We start from the raw sequence: 13717 nt of genomic DNA, 5'->3' as shown, positions 1-13717 counted from the left end.
ATGAGGTGTCTGTGCAAAATTTTGTGATTGTAAATGCGACAGTGCGGATACACTTTTCGTTTCACTTTTTCCCCATTATGTAGATAGCGGGAAAGTTGATTGGTAAATTGGAACGCGCGGGATTAAAATTTCACCTCACAACATAGCCTATGATGCTCTCTGGGTCCAGATGTGTGAGTGTGCAAAATTTTGTGGCTTAACTGCGACGGTGCAGATGCCAATCCCGGACATACATACACACACACACACATTCAGCTTTATACTGTACTAGCTGTACTATGCGGCTTCGCCCGGGTTAATAAGTGTTGTTAACAAAATAGAATGTATTAACATTCCCGGGATAGAATGTATAAATAGAATGTATTAACGCCCGGGATAGTAACTGTCTCTCTGTTTCTCTCCCATTCTCTGTCTGTCTCCCCCTCTGCATATATCTCTCTGTCTCTCTATCTCTTTGTCTGTCTGTCTCTTTCCCTGTCTGTCTCTGACTGTCTCTGTCTCTTTCTCCTTCTGTCTCAATCTCTTTCCCTGTCTCTTTCTCCTTCTGTCTCAATCTCTTTCCCTGTCTATCTATCTCTTTCCCTGTCTGTCTATCTATCTCTGTCACTTTCCTTGTCTGTCTCTTTCCCTATCTGTCTCTTTCCCTCTCTTTCCCTGTCTGTCTCTTTCCCTCTCTTTCCCTGTCTGTCTCTTTCCCTCTGTCTCTTTCCCTGTGTCTGTCTCTTTGTCTGTCTCTTTACCTGTCTGTCTCTTTCCCTTTCTTTCCCTGTCTGTATGTTTCCCTGTGTCTGTCTCTGTCTCTTTGTCTGTGTCTGTCTCTTTCCCTGTCAGTCTGTCTCTTTCTCTGTGTTTGTCTCTTTGTGTCTGTCTCTTACCCTGTCTATGTCTGTTTCTTACCCTGTCTGTGTCTGCCTCTTTCCCTGTCTGTGTCTGTCTCTTTCCCTGGCTGCATTGTGACACGCCAACATTCCATATAAGGGCGTGGCTGCGCATTCTTCTGAAGTTCTGGCTGCACTGTGGCTCCCAGCTCCATTCGCTTTAATGGAGGCAGGTTTTTTGGCGAATAACTGTAAAGCGCGGGGTTAAAATTTCCCCTCAAAACATAGCCTATGACGCTCTCGCGGTCCAGATGTGTGAGTGTGCAAAATTTTGTGGCTGTAGCTGTGACGGTGCAGATGCCAATCCCGGACATACACACATACACACACACACACACACACATTTAGCTTTATATATTAGATATTAGATTGATATTCCGTTAATGTCACTAATATTCAGTTGAGATCAAAACAAAATAAATCAATTTGAATTTTCAATTATTTCATTTTGTTATTTAAAAATTGCATAGAATGAAGAAAAGATGTTCCTTAAGGGGCCTTTGGTTTGTGCAGATGTTTCTTGCTGGACAGGAGGCCACAGGTAGATGGTACATGTCATAGTTTCATAGTACTTAAGGTTGAAGGTAGAGTTATGTACATGAAGTTCAACCCATGACCAAAACTAACATGTTGATCCAGAGGAAGGCAAAAAACCCCATGGGGCAGATAGTAAGCACCACATTAGGGGAAAAAATTCCTTCCCGACTCCACATACGGCAATCAGATTAGTTCCCTGGATCATCACCCCATCACAGAATCTAGTGCACATAACCATTAAGTCCTTCCATACACTGTAGCATTGATGTAGGACATGCTGCAGTCTCTTCAGGGTGCTAGATGTTGTGGTTTTCTACTTTAGAGATGTCTAAGGTGCCTTGGTGACAGAGTCCAAAAATCCAGCTTTCTCTGAGAGTGTAAGCAGCCCTGGATAATCCACGTCGGCAAGATGATATCATCCGACGGAAGGCAGATCCTGTCAGAAGAGATATAAAACTAATGTAATGGGACTCCATATTAGAGGACAATGCTGTGGTGTCATTATGACCGGACAGTGGAGGAATCTTCTCCATACAAGGGTTCGAGATCATCATCAGCCATCTTATACATGTGACAATCCCTACCACTGACAGATCACATCTGCTCCACAGGAATTCTCCTCACTAACGTAATACAAAGTATTGTCACACTTACCTCGCCTACTTTCTCCCTCTTCTACTTTCTCTGTTTTTTGCTGTTTTCTCAGTTTTACAGCAGATTTCTTCTTCTGAACTGGAGTTTCTAATCAAAAGGTCAGAAATAAATTTTGATTATAAAGTCCTAAAAGATTAGCTTTGTATTTTTACAGTTATGCGAACTGATTAACCCCTTTTCCCCAGGGCAATTTTCCGTTTTTCATTTCTGTTTTTCCCCGCCGCAGCCATTTAAATGTCTGATCCACCTGCGCCTGTAAAGGTCCAGTCACACTAAGCAACTTACCAGCGATCCCAACAACGATAGGGATCGCTGGTAAGTTGCTAGGAGGTTGCTGGTGAGATGTCACACTGCGACGCTCCAGCGATCCCACCAGCAACCTGACCTGGCAGGGATCGCTGGAGCGTCGCTACACGAGTTGTTGGTGAGCTCACCAGCAACCAGTGACCAGCCCCCAGCGCCGCGTGGAAGATGCTGCGCTTGGTAACTAAGGTAAATATCGGGTAACCAACCCGATATTTACCTTGGTTACCAGTGCACGGAGCTACAGAACAGAGCAGAGAACAGGGAGCAGCGCACACTGAGCGCTGGCTCCCTGCTCTCCTAGTTACAGCACACATCGGGTTAATTACCCGATGTGTGCTGCAGCTAAATGTGCACAGAGCAGGGAGCAGCGCACAATGCTTAGCGCTGGCTCCCTGCTCTCCTAGCTACAGCACACATCGGGTTAATTAACCCGATGTGTCCTGCAGCTACATGTGCACAGAGCAGGAGCCGGCACTGACAGTGAGAGCGGCGGAAGCTGGTATCAAAGGTAAATATCGGGTAACCAAGGACAGGGCTTCTTGGTTACCCGATGTTTACATTGGTTACCAGCCTCTGCAGAAGCCGGCTCCTGCTGCCTGCACATTTAGTTGTTGCTGTCTCGCTGTCACACACAGCGATCTGTGCTTCACAGTGGGACAGCAACAACTAAAAAATGGCCCAGGACATTCAGCAACAACCAACGACCTCACAGCAGGGACCGGGTTGTTGCTGGATGTCACACACAGCAACATCGCTAGCAATGTCACAAAAGTTGTTCGTTAGCAGCGATGTTGCTAGCGATGTTGCTTAGTGTGACGGGGCCTTAAGCCACATATGTATCCTGATCAGATCAGCAGACAAGTGCGGGGATTAATGGAGCCGGCGGTAATAAGCACCTGTAGTTTTTCTGTGTGACGCCATGTGGTACCTTCCCAAGGATCTACAATATGTCTGCTTATTAATATGACATCACTTGTAACAAGCCAAAGTGTTATTTTATAACCAGATAAAACTTTGGCGTAACTTTAAAGAGGACCTGTCCCAGGTGAAAAGTGTCCAGGATTCATTTTTATTTCATTCCTGCTGCCCCCCTAAGCTGTTTCTTGTTTTGTTAAACTCCCGATATGGTTCCAGAGATATGGGCTGTATTATTTTGTGCTCATTTTTATGATCTGTACCATGTGGCCGTGACTCATAATAGGATGTCCTATAAATCAGTACATACCTGAGAATGACTCGCTGTTTTTAGCAGTGACACACAGATTTCCACCATCGGTTTTGGAAGGGGAACATTCTTTCTGCCTGTTTAGTAGAAGAAAGTCAAGTAAATTACAAAAACAACATAGAAGGTTGAAAATATGCCTGTAAGCCCAATTGGGACAACATGGTGGGGATACCCCACTAAAGAACCCATTCTACTAGCAAGAATGGAGTCTAACTAGTAATATTGGCCTGTAAGCTGCTAGAAATGAATGGCTGGTGGCAATAATTAGCTGTTATTACAATGTTATCTATAGCCAGACCCACAGAGATCAGCAATCATGGGCAAAACTAAATATCATAAAAATAAGCATAAGAAGAAGAAGAAAAATTTACGTACATGTCTGAGTGTTTTTCTCTGTTCTCTGGGGAACTCCCTGGAGGTGACATAAGAGCTTCATTGTTCAACCTCACAGTATTGGTGGTATATAGCTAAAACAAATAGAGAAATATAAAATAGATTGATTTTAAAACTTTTTTTTGTCATTATAGGCTTTATACATTTTATTGGCCAGATACTTACTTTAGAAAACCTTTGAGAAGATGATTCAAAATTTTTGACTTCCATATAGTCATTATCCTCACTTGTGTCCTCCTCATCGGAATCCACAGGTATGTCTTCCATAAAGAAAGCTGCAAAGTAAAAGTGTTATTAGAGGTTATTAGTATAAAACCTGGTCAGACAGTCACCATGTTATCACTAATAATTGATTATGGGAACTGATTGTCATATTGAATGAAAGACAAGACACACAGCAGTTTTCTGCAGATGACTAGTGATGGGTGAACCTGCAGATACTCAGGATCGTCGGGTCCAATCGGATTTTTTAAATAAACAAGAACAGTTTGGGACCGTAATTAATTCTGAATATCTGCCTGGACGCCAATCCCTATATAAGTCTAAGGGGATATTGTGTTTTAAAATGGTGGTAGAAAGGGCTAGTGGGATCAGAGCAGGAGCATTATACTTGCCGAGTCTCCTATGCACTGTAACACTACTTCCAGGGCAGATCAATAATCCTCATTATATTCACTGATTCCCCCACTCACCGGCAACCCCGAAAGTTATGTTACAGCTGCGCGGGAGACTTGGTAAGTATGACAAAGATCCTGCTTTATTCCCTATTTTCTCTTTTTTCCTTTTCTTTTTTTTTTTAATTAGCTGGCTGGCCAAATCTGGATAGTTGCATAGAGTTCCCTGGGAACCCCATGTCCAGGGTCGGTGCATGGATCCTGAATTTTACAGTCCGGGTTCGCCCATCTCTGCAGATGATGTCTCATTTTACTTACTGGTAAAGTAGCGAGTGTCCTCCTCTGACTTTAGTTCAGGAACAGAAAGGGGCTTCTTATTTAGAAGTTTGTCAAACTTTAAGCCACTCATAAATGGATGAGTTTTTATCTCATTTGCTCCTCCTGGAAAAGGAAGACAAGATAGAAAGTGAAACAGTCATTGTCAGAGAAACTGCTCCATATCTCTACAATTTATGTTATTCTGAACTGAAGATAAAACAGAGCAGATATGAAGGAATTGACTTAGCATGAAGAATAGGGAATGGACAAGTAGAGTAGAGACCCTCAGTGCCGGTCCTCATGGGCACCATCGTGTCTCTGCTCACAGAGGTGTAATAATTGATTTATAGTACAATTGTAATATTACCTGTCCCAAGTCTACGTGCTGGATCTTTTCTCAGCAGCTCAGTGATGAATTCACGAGCTTTTTTCGGAGGAGGGTGATAGTGAAAGGTCCAAGGTATGTCATCTGTTATATAAAAAGTAAATATTACATAAAATAAAACATTTTCATTTATTTTCATAAAATCATGTTTCCTAACAAAGCTAGAAATTAATCACAGACCAATCAAACCAAATAACAGTGAAATAACAATAGCAACCATATTATTATTCTTACCATACAGGACACTACGTAAAATCTCCCTCTCGGACGCTCCATTAAATGGTTCATATCCATAAAGAAATGTATATAGGATGACGCCTAATGACCACCAGTCAACAGGCCTTCCATATCCTTTCATTAAGATGACTTCTGGGGCCATGTAACTAGTAGTGCCAGCAGTCTGGAAACAAACAGAAGAATGAGATGATCAATATATAGAATTGCAACCAATCACATCAGAGGAAACGTTTTCTAGATGATAAATCAGACAAGAATAAAGAGATAAGATTTGCAAAGTACAAGATCCCAAATGTAAAGCCGACCTCTTTATCACGGAACTCTCTGGTGATATCTGTAGTCAAAGCCTTGTAGATGGCTGATGTTGGTCTCATGAGGCCGAGTTTGGAAACTCCAAAATCCGTAACTTTTATATGTCCGGTTGCTGTTATCAGGAGGCTGTAAAAGAAAAGATGGTGTCAGCCCTCAGTAATAACCCATAGACTGTATAATAAATTGTAACTTTCTTCCCCTTCATTATACTACAAGGGGCACTTACTTCTCTGGCTTCAGATCTCTGTGCACCACACCATAGCTGTGCAGGTATTCCACTGCAAGAGCTGTCTCTGCAATGTACATTCGGGCCATGGGAACTGGTAAAGGACCCCTGCGCCTTATTAGACTGCTACAGTCTGATCCTACAGGAGAAAACAAATATGAGAGCTGAGAGTTTGTTACAATGTAAAAGACACATGATGAAGGTAAATGAAGTATAATCGTAGATATTGAGACAGGATGTCATATATAGAGATATACTGTGTAATGTAAAGCGTATACTGTATACTACAGAGTGACCCTATACAAACAGACACAGCCGGGCCTCATCTACAAATCTCATGTATTTCTCTGAGATAGTACCCATCTCTACAAATAAAAACAAGTCTTGCTTTCACCCTTAGCAGAAATGGCTGCTATGCTCAGTGAGGATATAAACCGGAGACTTTCACAGAGATAAATGATATTTCAGGCATCTTAGTAATAGATAACTTATAGTGAACGCAGTGTGGATATACAGTTAGGTCCAGAAATATTTGGACAGTGACACAATTTTCGCGAGTTGGGCTCTGCATGCCACCACATTGGATTTGAAATGAAACCTCTACAACAGAATTCAAGTGCAGATTGTAACGTTTAATTTGAAGGTTTGAACAAAAATATCTGATAGAAATTGTAGGAATTGTACACATTTCTTTACAAACACTCCACATTTTAGGAGGTCAAAAGTAATTGGACAAATAAACCAAACCCAAACAAAATATTTTTATTTTCAATATTTTGTTGCGAATCCTTTGGAGGCAATCACTGCCTTAAGTCTCGAACCCATGGACATCACCAAACGCTGCGTTTCCTCCTTCTTAATGCTTTGCCAGGCCTTTACAGCCGCAGCCTTCAGGTCTTGCTTGTTTGTGGGTCTTTCCGTCTTAAGTCTGGATTTGAGCAAGTGAAATGCATGCTCAATTGGGTTAAGATCTGGTTATTGACTTGGCCATTGCAGAATGTTCCACTTTTTTGCACTCATGAACTCCTGGGTAGCTTTGGCTGTATGCTTGGGGTCATTGTCCATCTGTACTATGAAGCGCCGTCCGATCAACTTTGCGGCATTTGGCTGAATCTGGGCTGAAAGTATATCCCGGTACACTTCAGAATTCATCCGGCTACTCTTGTCTACTGTTATGTCATCAATAAACACAAGTGACCCAGTGCCATTGAAAGCCATGCATGCCCATGCCATCACGTTGCCTCCACCATGTTTTACAGAGGATGTGGTGTGCCTTGGATCATGTGCCATTCCCTTTCTTTTCCAAACTTTTTTCTTCCCATCATTCTGGTACAGGTTGATCTTTGTCTCATCTGTCCATAGAATACTTTTCCAGAACTGAGCTGGCTTCATGAGGTGTTTTTCAGCAAATTTAACTCTGGCCTGTCTATTTTTGGAATTGATGAATGGTTTTCATCTAGATGTGAACCCTTTGTATTTACTTTCATGGAGTCTTCTCTTTACAGTTGACTTAGAGACAGATACACCTACTTCACTGAGAGTGTTCTGGACTTCAGTTGATGTTGTGAATGGGTTCTTCTTCACCAAAGAAAGTATGTGGCGATCATCCACCACTGTTGTCATCCGTGGACGCCCAGGCCTTTTTGAGTTCCCAAGCTCACCAGTCAATTCCTTTTATTCCTTTTTTCTCAGAATGTACCCGACTGTTGATTTTGCTACTCCAAGCATGTCTGCTATCTCTCTGATGGATTTTTTCTTTTTTTCCAGCCTCAGGATGTTCTGCTTCACCTCAATTGAGAGTTCCTTAGACCGCATGTTGTCTGGTCACAGCAACAGCTTCCAAATGCAAAACCACACACCTGTAATCAACCCCAGACCTTTTAACTACTTCATTGATTACAGGTTAATGAGGGAGACCCCTTCAGAGTTAATTGCAGCCCTTAGAGTCCCTTGTCCAATTACTTTTGGTCCCTTGAAAAAGAGGAGGCTATGCATTACAGAGCTATTATTCCTAAACTCTTTCTCTGATTTGGATGTGAAAACTCTCATATTGCAGCTGGGAGTGTGCACTTTCAGCCCATATTATATATATAATTGTATTTCTGAACATGTTTTTGTAAACAGCTAAAATAACAAAACTTGTGTCACTGTCCAAATATTTCTGGACCTAACTGTATAAGCGTTCCTGTGGTAAAATTCTGGTTATATGTAGGGTGCTAGAATTAAGCAGACATGGGCTGGATATAGATACAATGGATGAGTCCTACCTGGTGCATACTCCATGACCATACACAGATGACGTTTAGTAGAAAAGGAGCAGAACACGGAGGCCACAAAGGGACAATCAGCGAATGTGGCGATGTCCCTCTCCAGAAAGGCCCGTTCAAGACTCCTTGGCTTTTTCAGGTTTTGCTTGTCCATCTTTTTCATAGCGCATATCTGGTTAGTTTCTTTATGGCGCACTAAGTGGACGGACCTGGATAGGAGGAAAATCCATGATTTATTACGACGTCTTACTAACCATCTGTCTATAAACCTCATCTAATGATCTTCTACACTAATGGTTAATCCTACATGTACAGATGTACAACCAACACTAGAAATCCATAAAATAACACTCCTTAAGCGATCACCTATGGAGGGTCCTCATCCATGTCACATCCCAACTGACCTGAATACTGACAGATGTGGACAGTGACATGGACTCATAATTTTTCTATGGGAACATTATATGAGCATGACAAACAGACATAGGCATCGCATTATGGAGCCCTGGGAAATAAATATTATACTAAAGTAAAGCTTACCCAAAACCTCCAGAGCTGATCAGTTTGATTGTATTAAAGTCGCTCTTACAAGGATTGCTCCTCGGGTTTAATGATCTTATTAAGGCCTAAAAGGAATGAAATATTATATTAAGACTTGAAATTGCAAAAAAATAAACACTCCAGATGCAGGAACATCTTCCTTCCATATTATGTCCCCGCAAATTACAATGTAGTAGATGTAGAGGACATGATACATGCTGAACCATCCACCGACACTGTTATATAATAGGGGGTATATAATTGTACTGCGGGGGATGATAAGGGACATCACACAGAGGAGGCAGGAATAATAATGCCAGCATACATAATATAGGTCTGATCAACATGAACAATAGAGAAATCCCATTGTGATATGGGTTATGTCATGGGATGTGTAATTCTTACCCCGTCATCTGATGATATACAGACGTCTGATACTTACACTGGCAGATTCCTGAATGATCTTTGGTGTCTTACATATTCCACATTTAGTATTTGGCTGCACAGTTTTATCTAAAACAATAATATATTATAGAGATATAATGTATTAGTCTATATCAGTAGATACATGTGTGATTGCTCAAGATCAGATCGAATCCCCAACAATAACATGATTGGGTCCTATGAGCAGAGAAGAGCCCAGAGAAGAGAAGCAAAATTTTATGACCCCCTCAATTATAGACTATAGGGGATCACATGAGCCGTCACCGGTCTCATACAGATTATGAAGAGTAAATCTACATATCCTCTGCCGTTCTCTATTACTTGATATTTGAATGTAAATTATTCATGATCAACTTACCTCTTCTGAAAAGAGTGCTTAGCCCCCACTGACGACTATCTGGGTCAGGGATATTTCGGTTTTGCCCCACATTGGAGTCACATTCTGATGTTTCCTGATGGATATAATATATATAATTAATATAACATTTCACAAATACTAAATTACCGTATATATGAGACATTGAGTTCTAAACTTGGATTTACTGGACCATTTCAGTATTGGACGGACTATAATACGGCCACTGCCTCCAGTAAATCCACATTGATATATAAGGGACTTGTATATACAACTGTTCTCTAATAACTTCTATAATCAGAATTGCAGCATTTATAAGAAGGAAGATTGTGATGATTGAGACAGAAGTGGAAATACAAACTCCGCAAGGCTGAGTACAGACTGTCATCCCCAATGATGGAGCCGCAAGAGACCGGTGGCTTGGAGCCAAAAGCGAGACCTCGAACATCATAAATCTGCGCTTCTGCTATATGACCGGTCATTTGAAAAAAGTCAGACATAGACAACAAGAACATGAGATCTAGAAGATGATAATCCTTACCAGAAGCTCCATTGAGCGGACCGGGTGGTCCAGGACATTTAGGACATTTTGAGCCAGCTGTTTAAAAAAGGCCAAGTCTCCACTTTGGGATTTTTCTTCAGCCTATAGAGATGAAAATAAACAAGAAAGGAAAATCATGAGGGACAGTACAGAATAAAGGAGGCCATTTATGTCACCACATTACTGCTATCTGCACTAAGATGACTACATGACGGACAACAAGGAATTTGATCACTTGTAAACCGTTATATCCACAGGTCCACCATACATATCCAGTGTGTGGAAATAAGACACATGACTGCTTGTGATCTATGTAAAGTGGCAAAAGCAGCCTTTTTTAATTTTACAGCTCAAACACGGGGTGTCTGCAACAATGGTGACACTCCAATTATACATAGCCAATGGGGCTAAACCAGAAAAAATCAACACCTAATTAAAATTGAGACACCCTTGCATTCACCGCGCTGATACAAGGAGTAAGGTATTAATTTCCCATATTAATATCTCTATCCTCGCAGTACCTAAGTCCACTAGTTACATTGGGATGTAACTAAAGTCACTATTCCCACCACAAACATCTTGTGTCCAAAGGATATCACAGTAAACTAACCTCTGACTCAGACCTATAACCCACCGCTGTGCAATTAAGCAAGAAAATGTGCTTATTCTTAAAGATTTAACAAATTCTATCCCCCCCCCTGCAATCATAACCTTCCCACCCATAATTCACTTAATTCTTTAGGTCCCTTGTCATATAGCCTGTGTGCCCTATTTCGGATCGCCGGCTATTCTTATCAGGGTATTTGTTACAGATTAAGCTTAAATTTCTATTCCATTACTATTATTTTTCTGTGATTTGTGAAGATTTTCTGCTATTTACCTGTAGTACTAATGTCCTGATGTTCTCTTGTAAATGCTCAAGATATTCTGAGCTGATAAGACCATGTTTGTATTTGGTCAGGCAGTCACTCACTAACTTCATAACCAGCCGGTAACTGAAGCTGAGGACGCCACAGGGTAGTGGTAGCACAATCTCAGGGGCATAGGTGGTAAGAATCCCCTGGAGTAGTGCTAACATCTGAGGTTTGTCTGAAAGAATTCCAGACATTTCAAATAAATCCAAGCGCAGTCAGTAAATCACTAGCTAAGTAGCTTATCACCAACAACAATGAGCACAAAGTGTCAAAGTGAAAATGAGAGTGAAAACACATGTATAAGTTCTGATGGTCAATTGTGATGACATAATGGAACCTTGTGTTCTAATCTGAAAGGTCACCTTACCTTATAAGGAAGTTGCCTAGCAACCCTTAAGATGGCAAAAATATAGCTGAGCATTAGTACCAAATGCAGGCATGGAGGACAGAGCTATGGGCGCTTAATGTTCTGATCAGTTATGGTATTTTATGTTGTAAGATAAATTATTTATATCTGTTATATTCAATAAAAGTTATAGTGTTTTGTGTCAATTAGAAATTCATTATTATGGAATAACCCTTTATCATTGGTGCACATCTATCATTTGTTCATAAATGGGAACACACTGTATGTTGTTAGTGTAGTTTTTAACAATAATAGATTTTATTTCATATCATTAAAAGGTATATTTTATTCACATACTAATTTTATCTTTTCACCCCAATATAATATAGGGGAGCAGTGAGGACATCATACTGTGTGTGACTTTGTCGGCCCATAATACTGTGCATTGAGGATCTGTGGGGGGGGCATCATATTTTATAGAGGAGAGCAATACATAGGGGGACTCAGGGGACATTTGTATTGTACATGGGAGGTACTCAGGGGACATTATCATTGCACATGGGAGCACTCAGGGGATATTATTGTTATTGTACATGGGAGGTGCTCAGGGGACATTTTCATTGTATATGGGGGGGGCACATGGGGCATTATTCTTGTACATGAGAGTATTCAGGGGACATAAATTTAAGTGAGCAATTAAGAAGCTTAACTTTTGTAGGGTACTCAGGGAATACTGACTGTCACAAAGGCACATGGTCATTATTACTTTTTACTACGCATAATCAAGGCACTGTTTTTTATTGCTCTTACACAGGGCAATATTTTCTAATGATAAATTTTAACATCTAAATAGCAAACTGGAGGCATTTTACTTTATAAGGGGCACATTGATGGGCATTATTATGTGGGCCACTAACAGGAGCTCAGTTATCATGCCACACAGCAGTTGCAGTTTGTGCAGGTTGGTAATAGATGAGGACGGCGTTGCAAAATTGAGAAATCAAATGTGTCTTTCTTAAGAAGTCATGGCTGGAAGAAGTTGTTATATTGGTCTGGCTCAGATGCAAAAAACTTGAAAAGTGAATTATTCCACAAAAAGTCATGTTTAAGTCTCTTTCTATAACTGTAGTCTAATTTCTTAAAATATTCTGTAGGCCTGGTATATCCCACTGTATGATCACCTATATGATCACTGTATGATATGATATTAAGGCAGTAATATCGGTTTTGTCTTTGTAGAGATTTATTTACAGTAAACACAGGGCCATCTGCTGAGGTTCCACTAGACCCATGATTAATGTGCACAACCTTAGTTGCAAAGTTGGTTATCTACTTAGGCATCCCAGATGTTTCACCTTCCCTGTAAGGTATTAATATCAAACATTAATACTAGAGATGAGCAAACTTTTTCAATAAAGGTTCCCCAATTTTAAGTTCAATACGAGCCTTAGCCTTTTCGGCTTCGATTAATAACAGAAGCACTTTCCCCAACGTTGGTTTTGTTCGATAACTGATCGCGTTTTCCAAAAATGCTTTTCTAATGACATGTTATGCTTTTGGATAGGATTGGGGTGCTGTATGATGAAGGGGGGGATGTGTTTAATGAGTGGAGGCAGTGGGGTCTCAGGAGAAACCTGAGGAGCGGCGCCTTTTTGTTCTTAACTTTATTTGTTCCTGCAGCCAATCGCAGTGAGGAAAACAACCACAAGGTTCAGAAACAAGGGCTTGTGTCACTGGCTGCCTAAGACACATGTCCCTCTGCATATAAAATGAGGACATGCAGCGTCGGTGCCATTTTGTGAATTTTACAGATTAGGGAAGGTGCTGCTGCCGCTGCTGCTACACAGCTTAGCTAAAGATTATTCATAGGTAGTTGAGATAGATAGTAGAGCGATAGTGTACAAAAGGGACATGCAGTATAGGGAAAGCTGTGTGCCACAAATCAGCAATTCATGATATAAATAGAGATTGCTACTTATGAGTGCCTGCTAAAGAGTTGCCAGTGAACGATCTAAATAGGTATTGCTAATTATTACTGCCTTCTCCAAATTAGCCAGTGAACACATTTCTAGGTACTTTACTTATTAGTACCTGCTCTAAATTTGGTAGTGAACTAGTTAAATAGGTCTTGTCACTTTTCACTTCCTGGTATTACAACTTATTTGTGTCCGCTAAATTACCCAGTGAACGCCATTTCTGGTATGGTTACTTAGTAGTGTGTGCTC

The 13717-nt window shown here is 40.8% G+C and overlaps 1 protein-coding gene across 1 annotated transcript; it reads right to left on the bottom strand.

Annotated features, from left to right (window-relative positions):
- Window positions 1–1376: 1376 nt before the first annotated feature.
- On the bottom strand, window positions 1377–6213 carry LOC142244405 (microtubule-associated serine/threonine-protein kinase 3-like). Its single transcript, XM_075316622.1, has 10 exons — window positions 6086–6213; window positions 5853–5985; window positions 5545–5710; window positions 5293–5394; window positions 4926–5048; window positions 4159–4268; window positions 3976–4067; window positions 3601–3677; window positions 2070–2156; window positions 1377–1851 (listed from the first exon to the last, which is right to left on the bottom strand). Exons 1-10 carry the CDS (start codon window positions 6172–6174, stop codon window positions 1712–1714), a joined length of 1119 nt encoding a protein of 372 aa, XP_075172737.1. The 5' UTR covers window positions 6175–6213; the 3' UTR covers window positions 1377–1711.
- Window positions 6214–13717: the final 7504 nt, after the last annotated feature.

The sequence above is a fragment of the Anomaloglossus baeobatrachus genome, chromosome 6 (assembly GCF_048569485.1).
Source record: "Anomaloglossus baeobatrachus isolate aAnoBae1 chromosome 6, aAnoBae1.hap1, whole genome shotgun sequence".
Taxonomy (NCBI): domain Eukaryota; kingdom Metazoa; phylum Chordata; class Amphibia; order Anura; family Aromobatidae; genus Anomaloglossus; species Anomaloglossus baeobatrachus.
The sequence above is the reverse complement of the archived record's forward strand: the minus strand, read 5'-3'. Positions and strand labels throughout refer to the sequence as shown.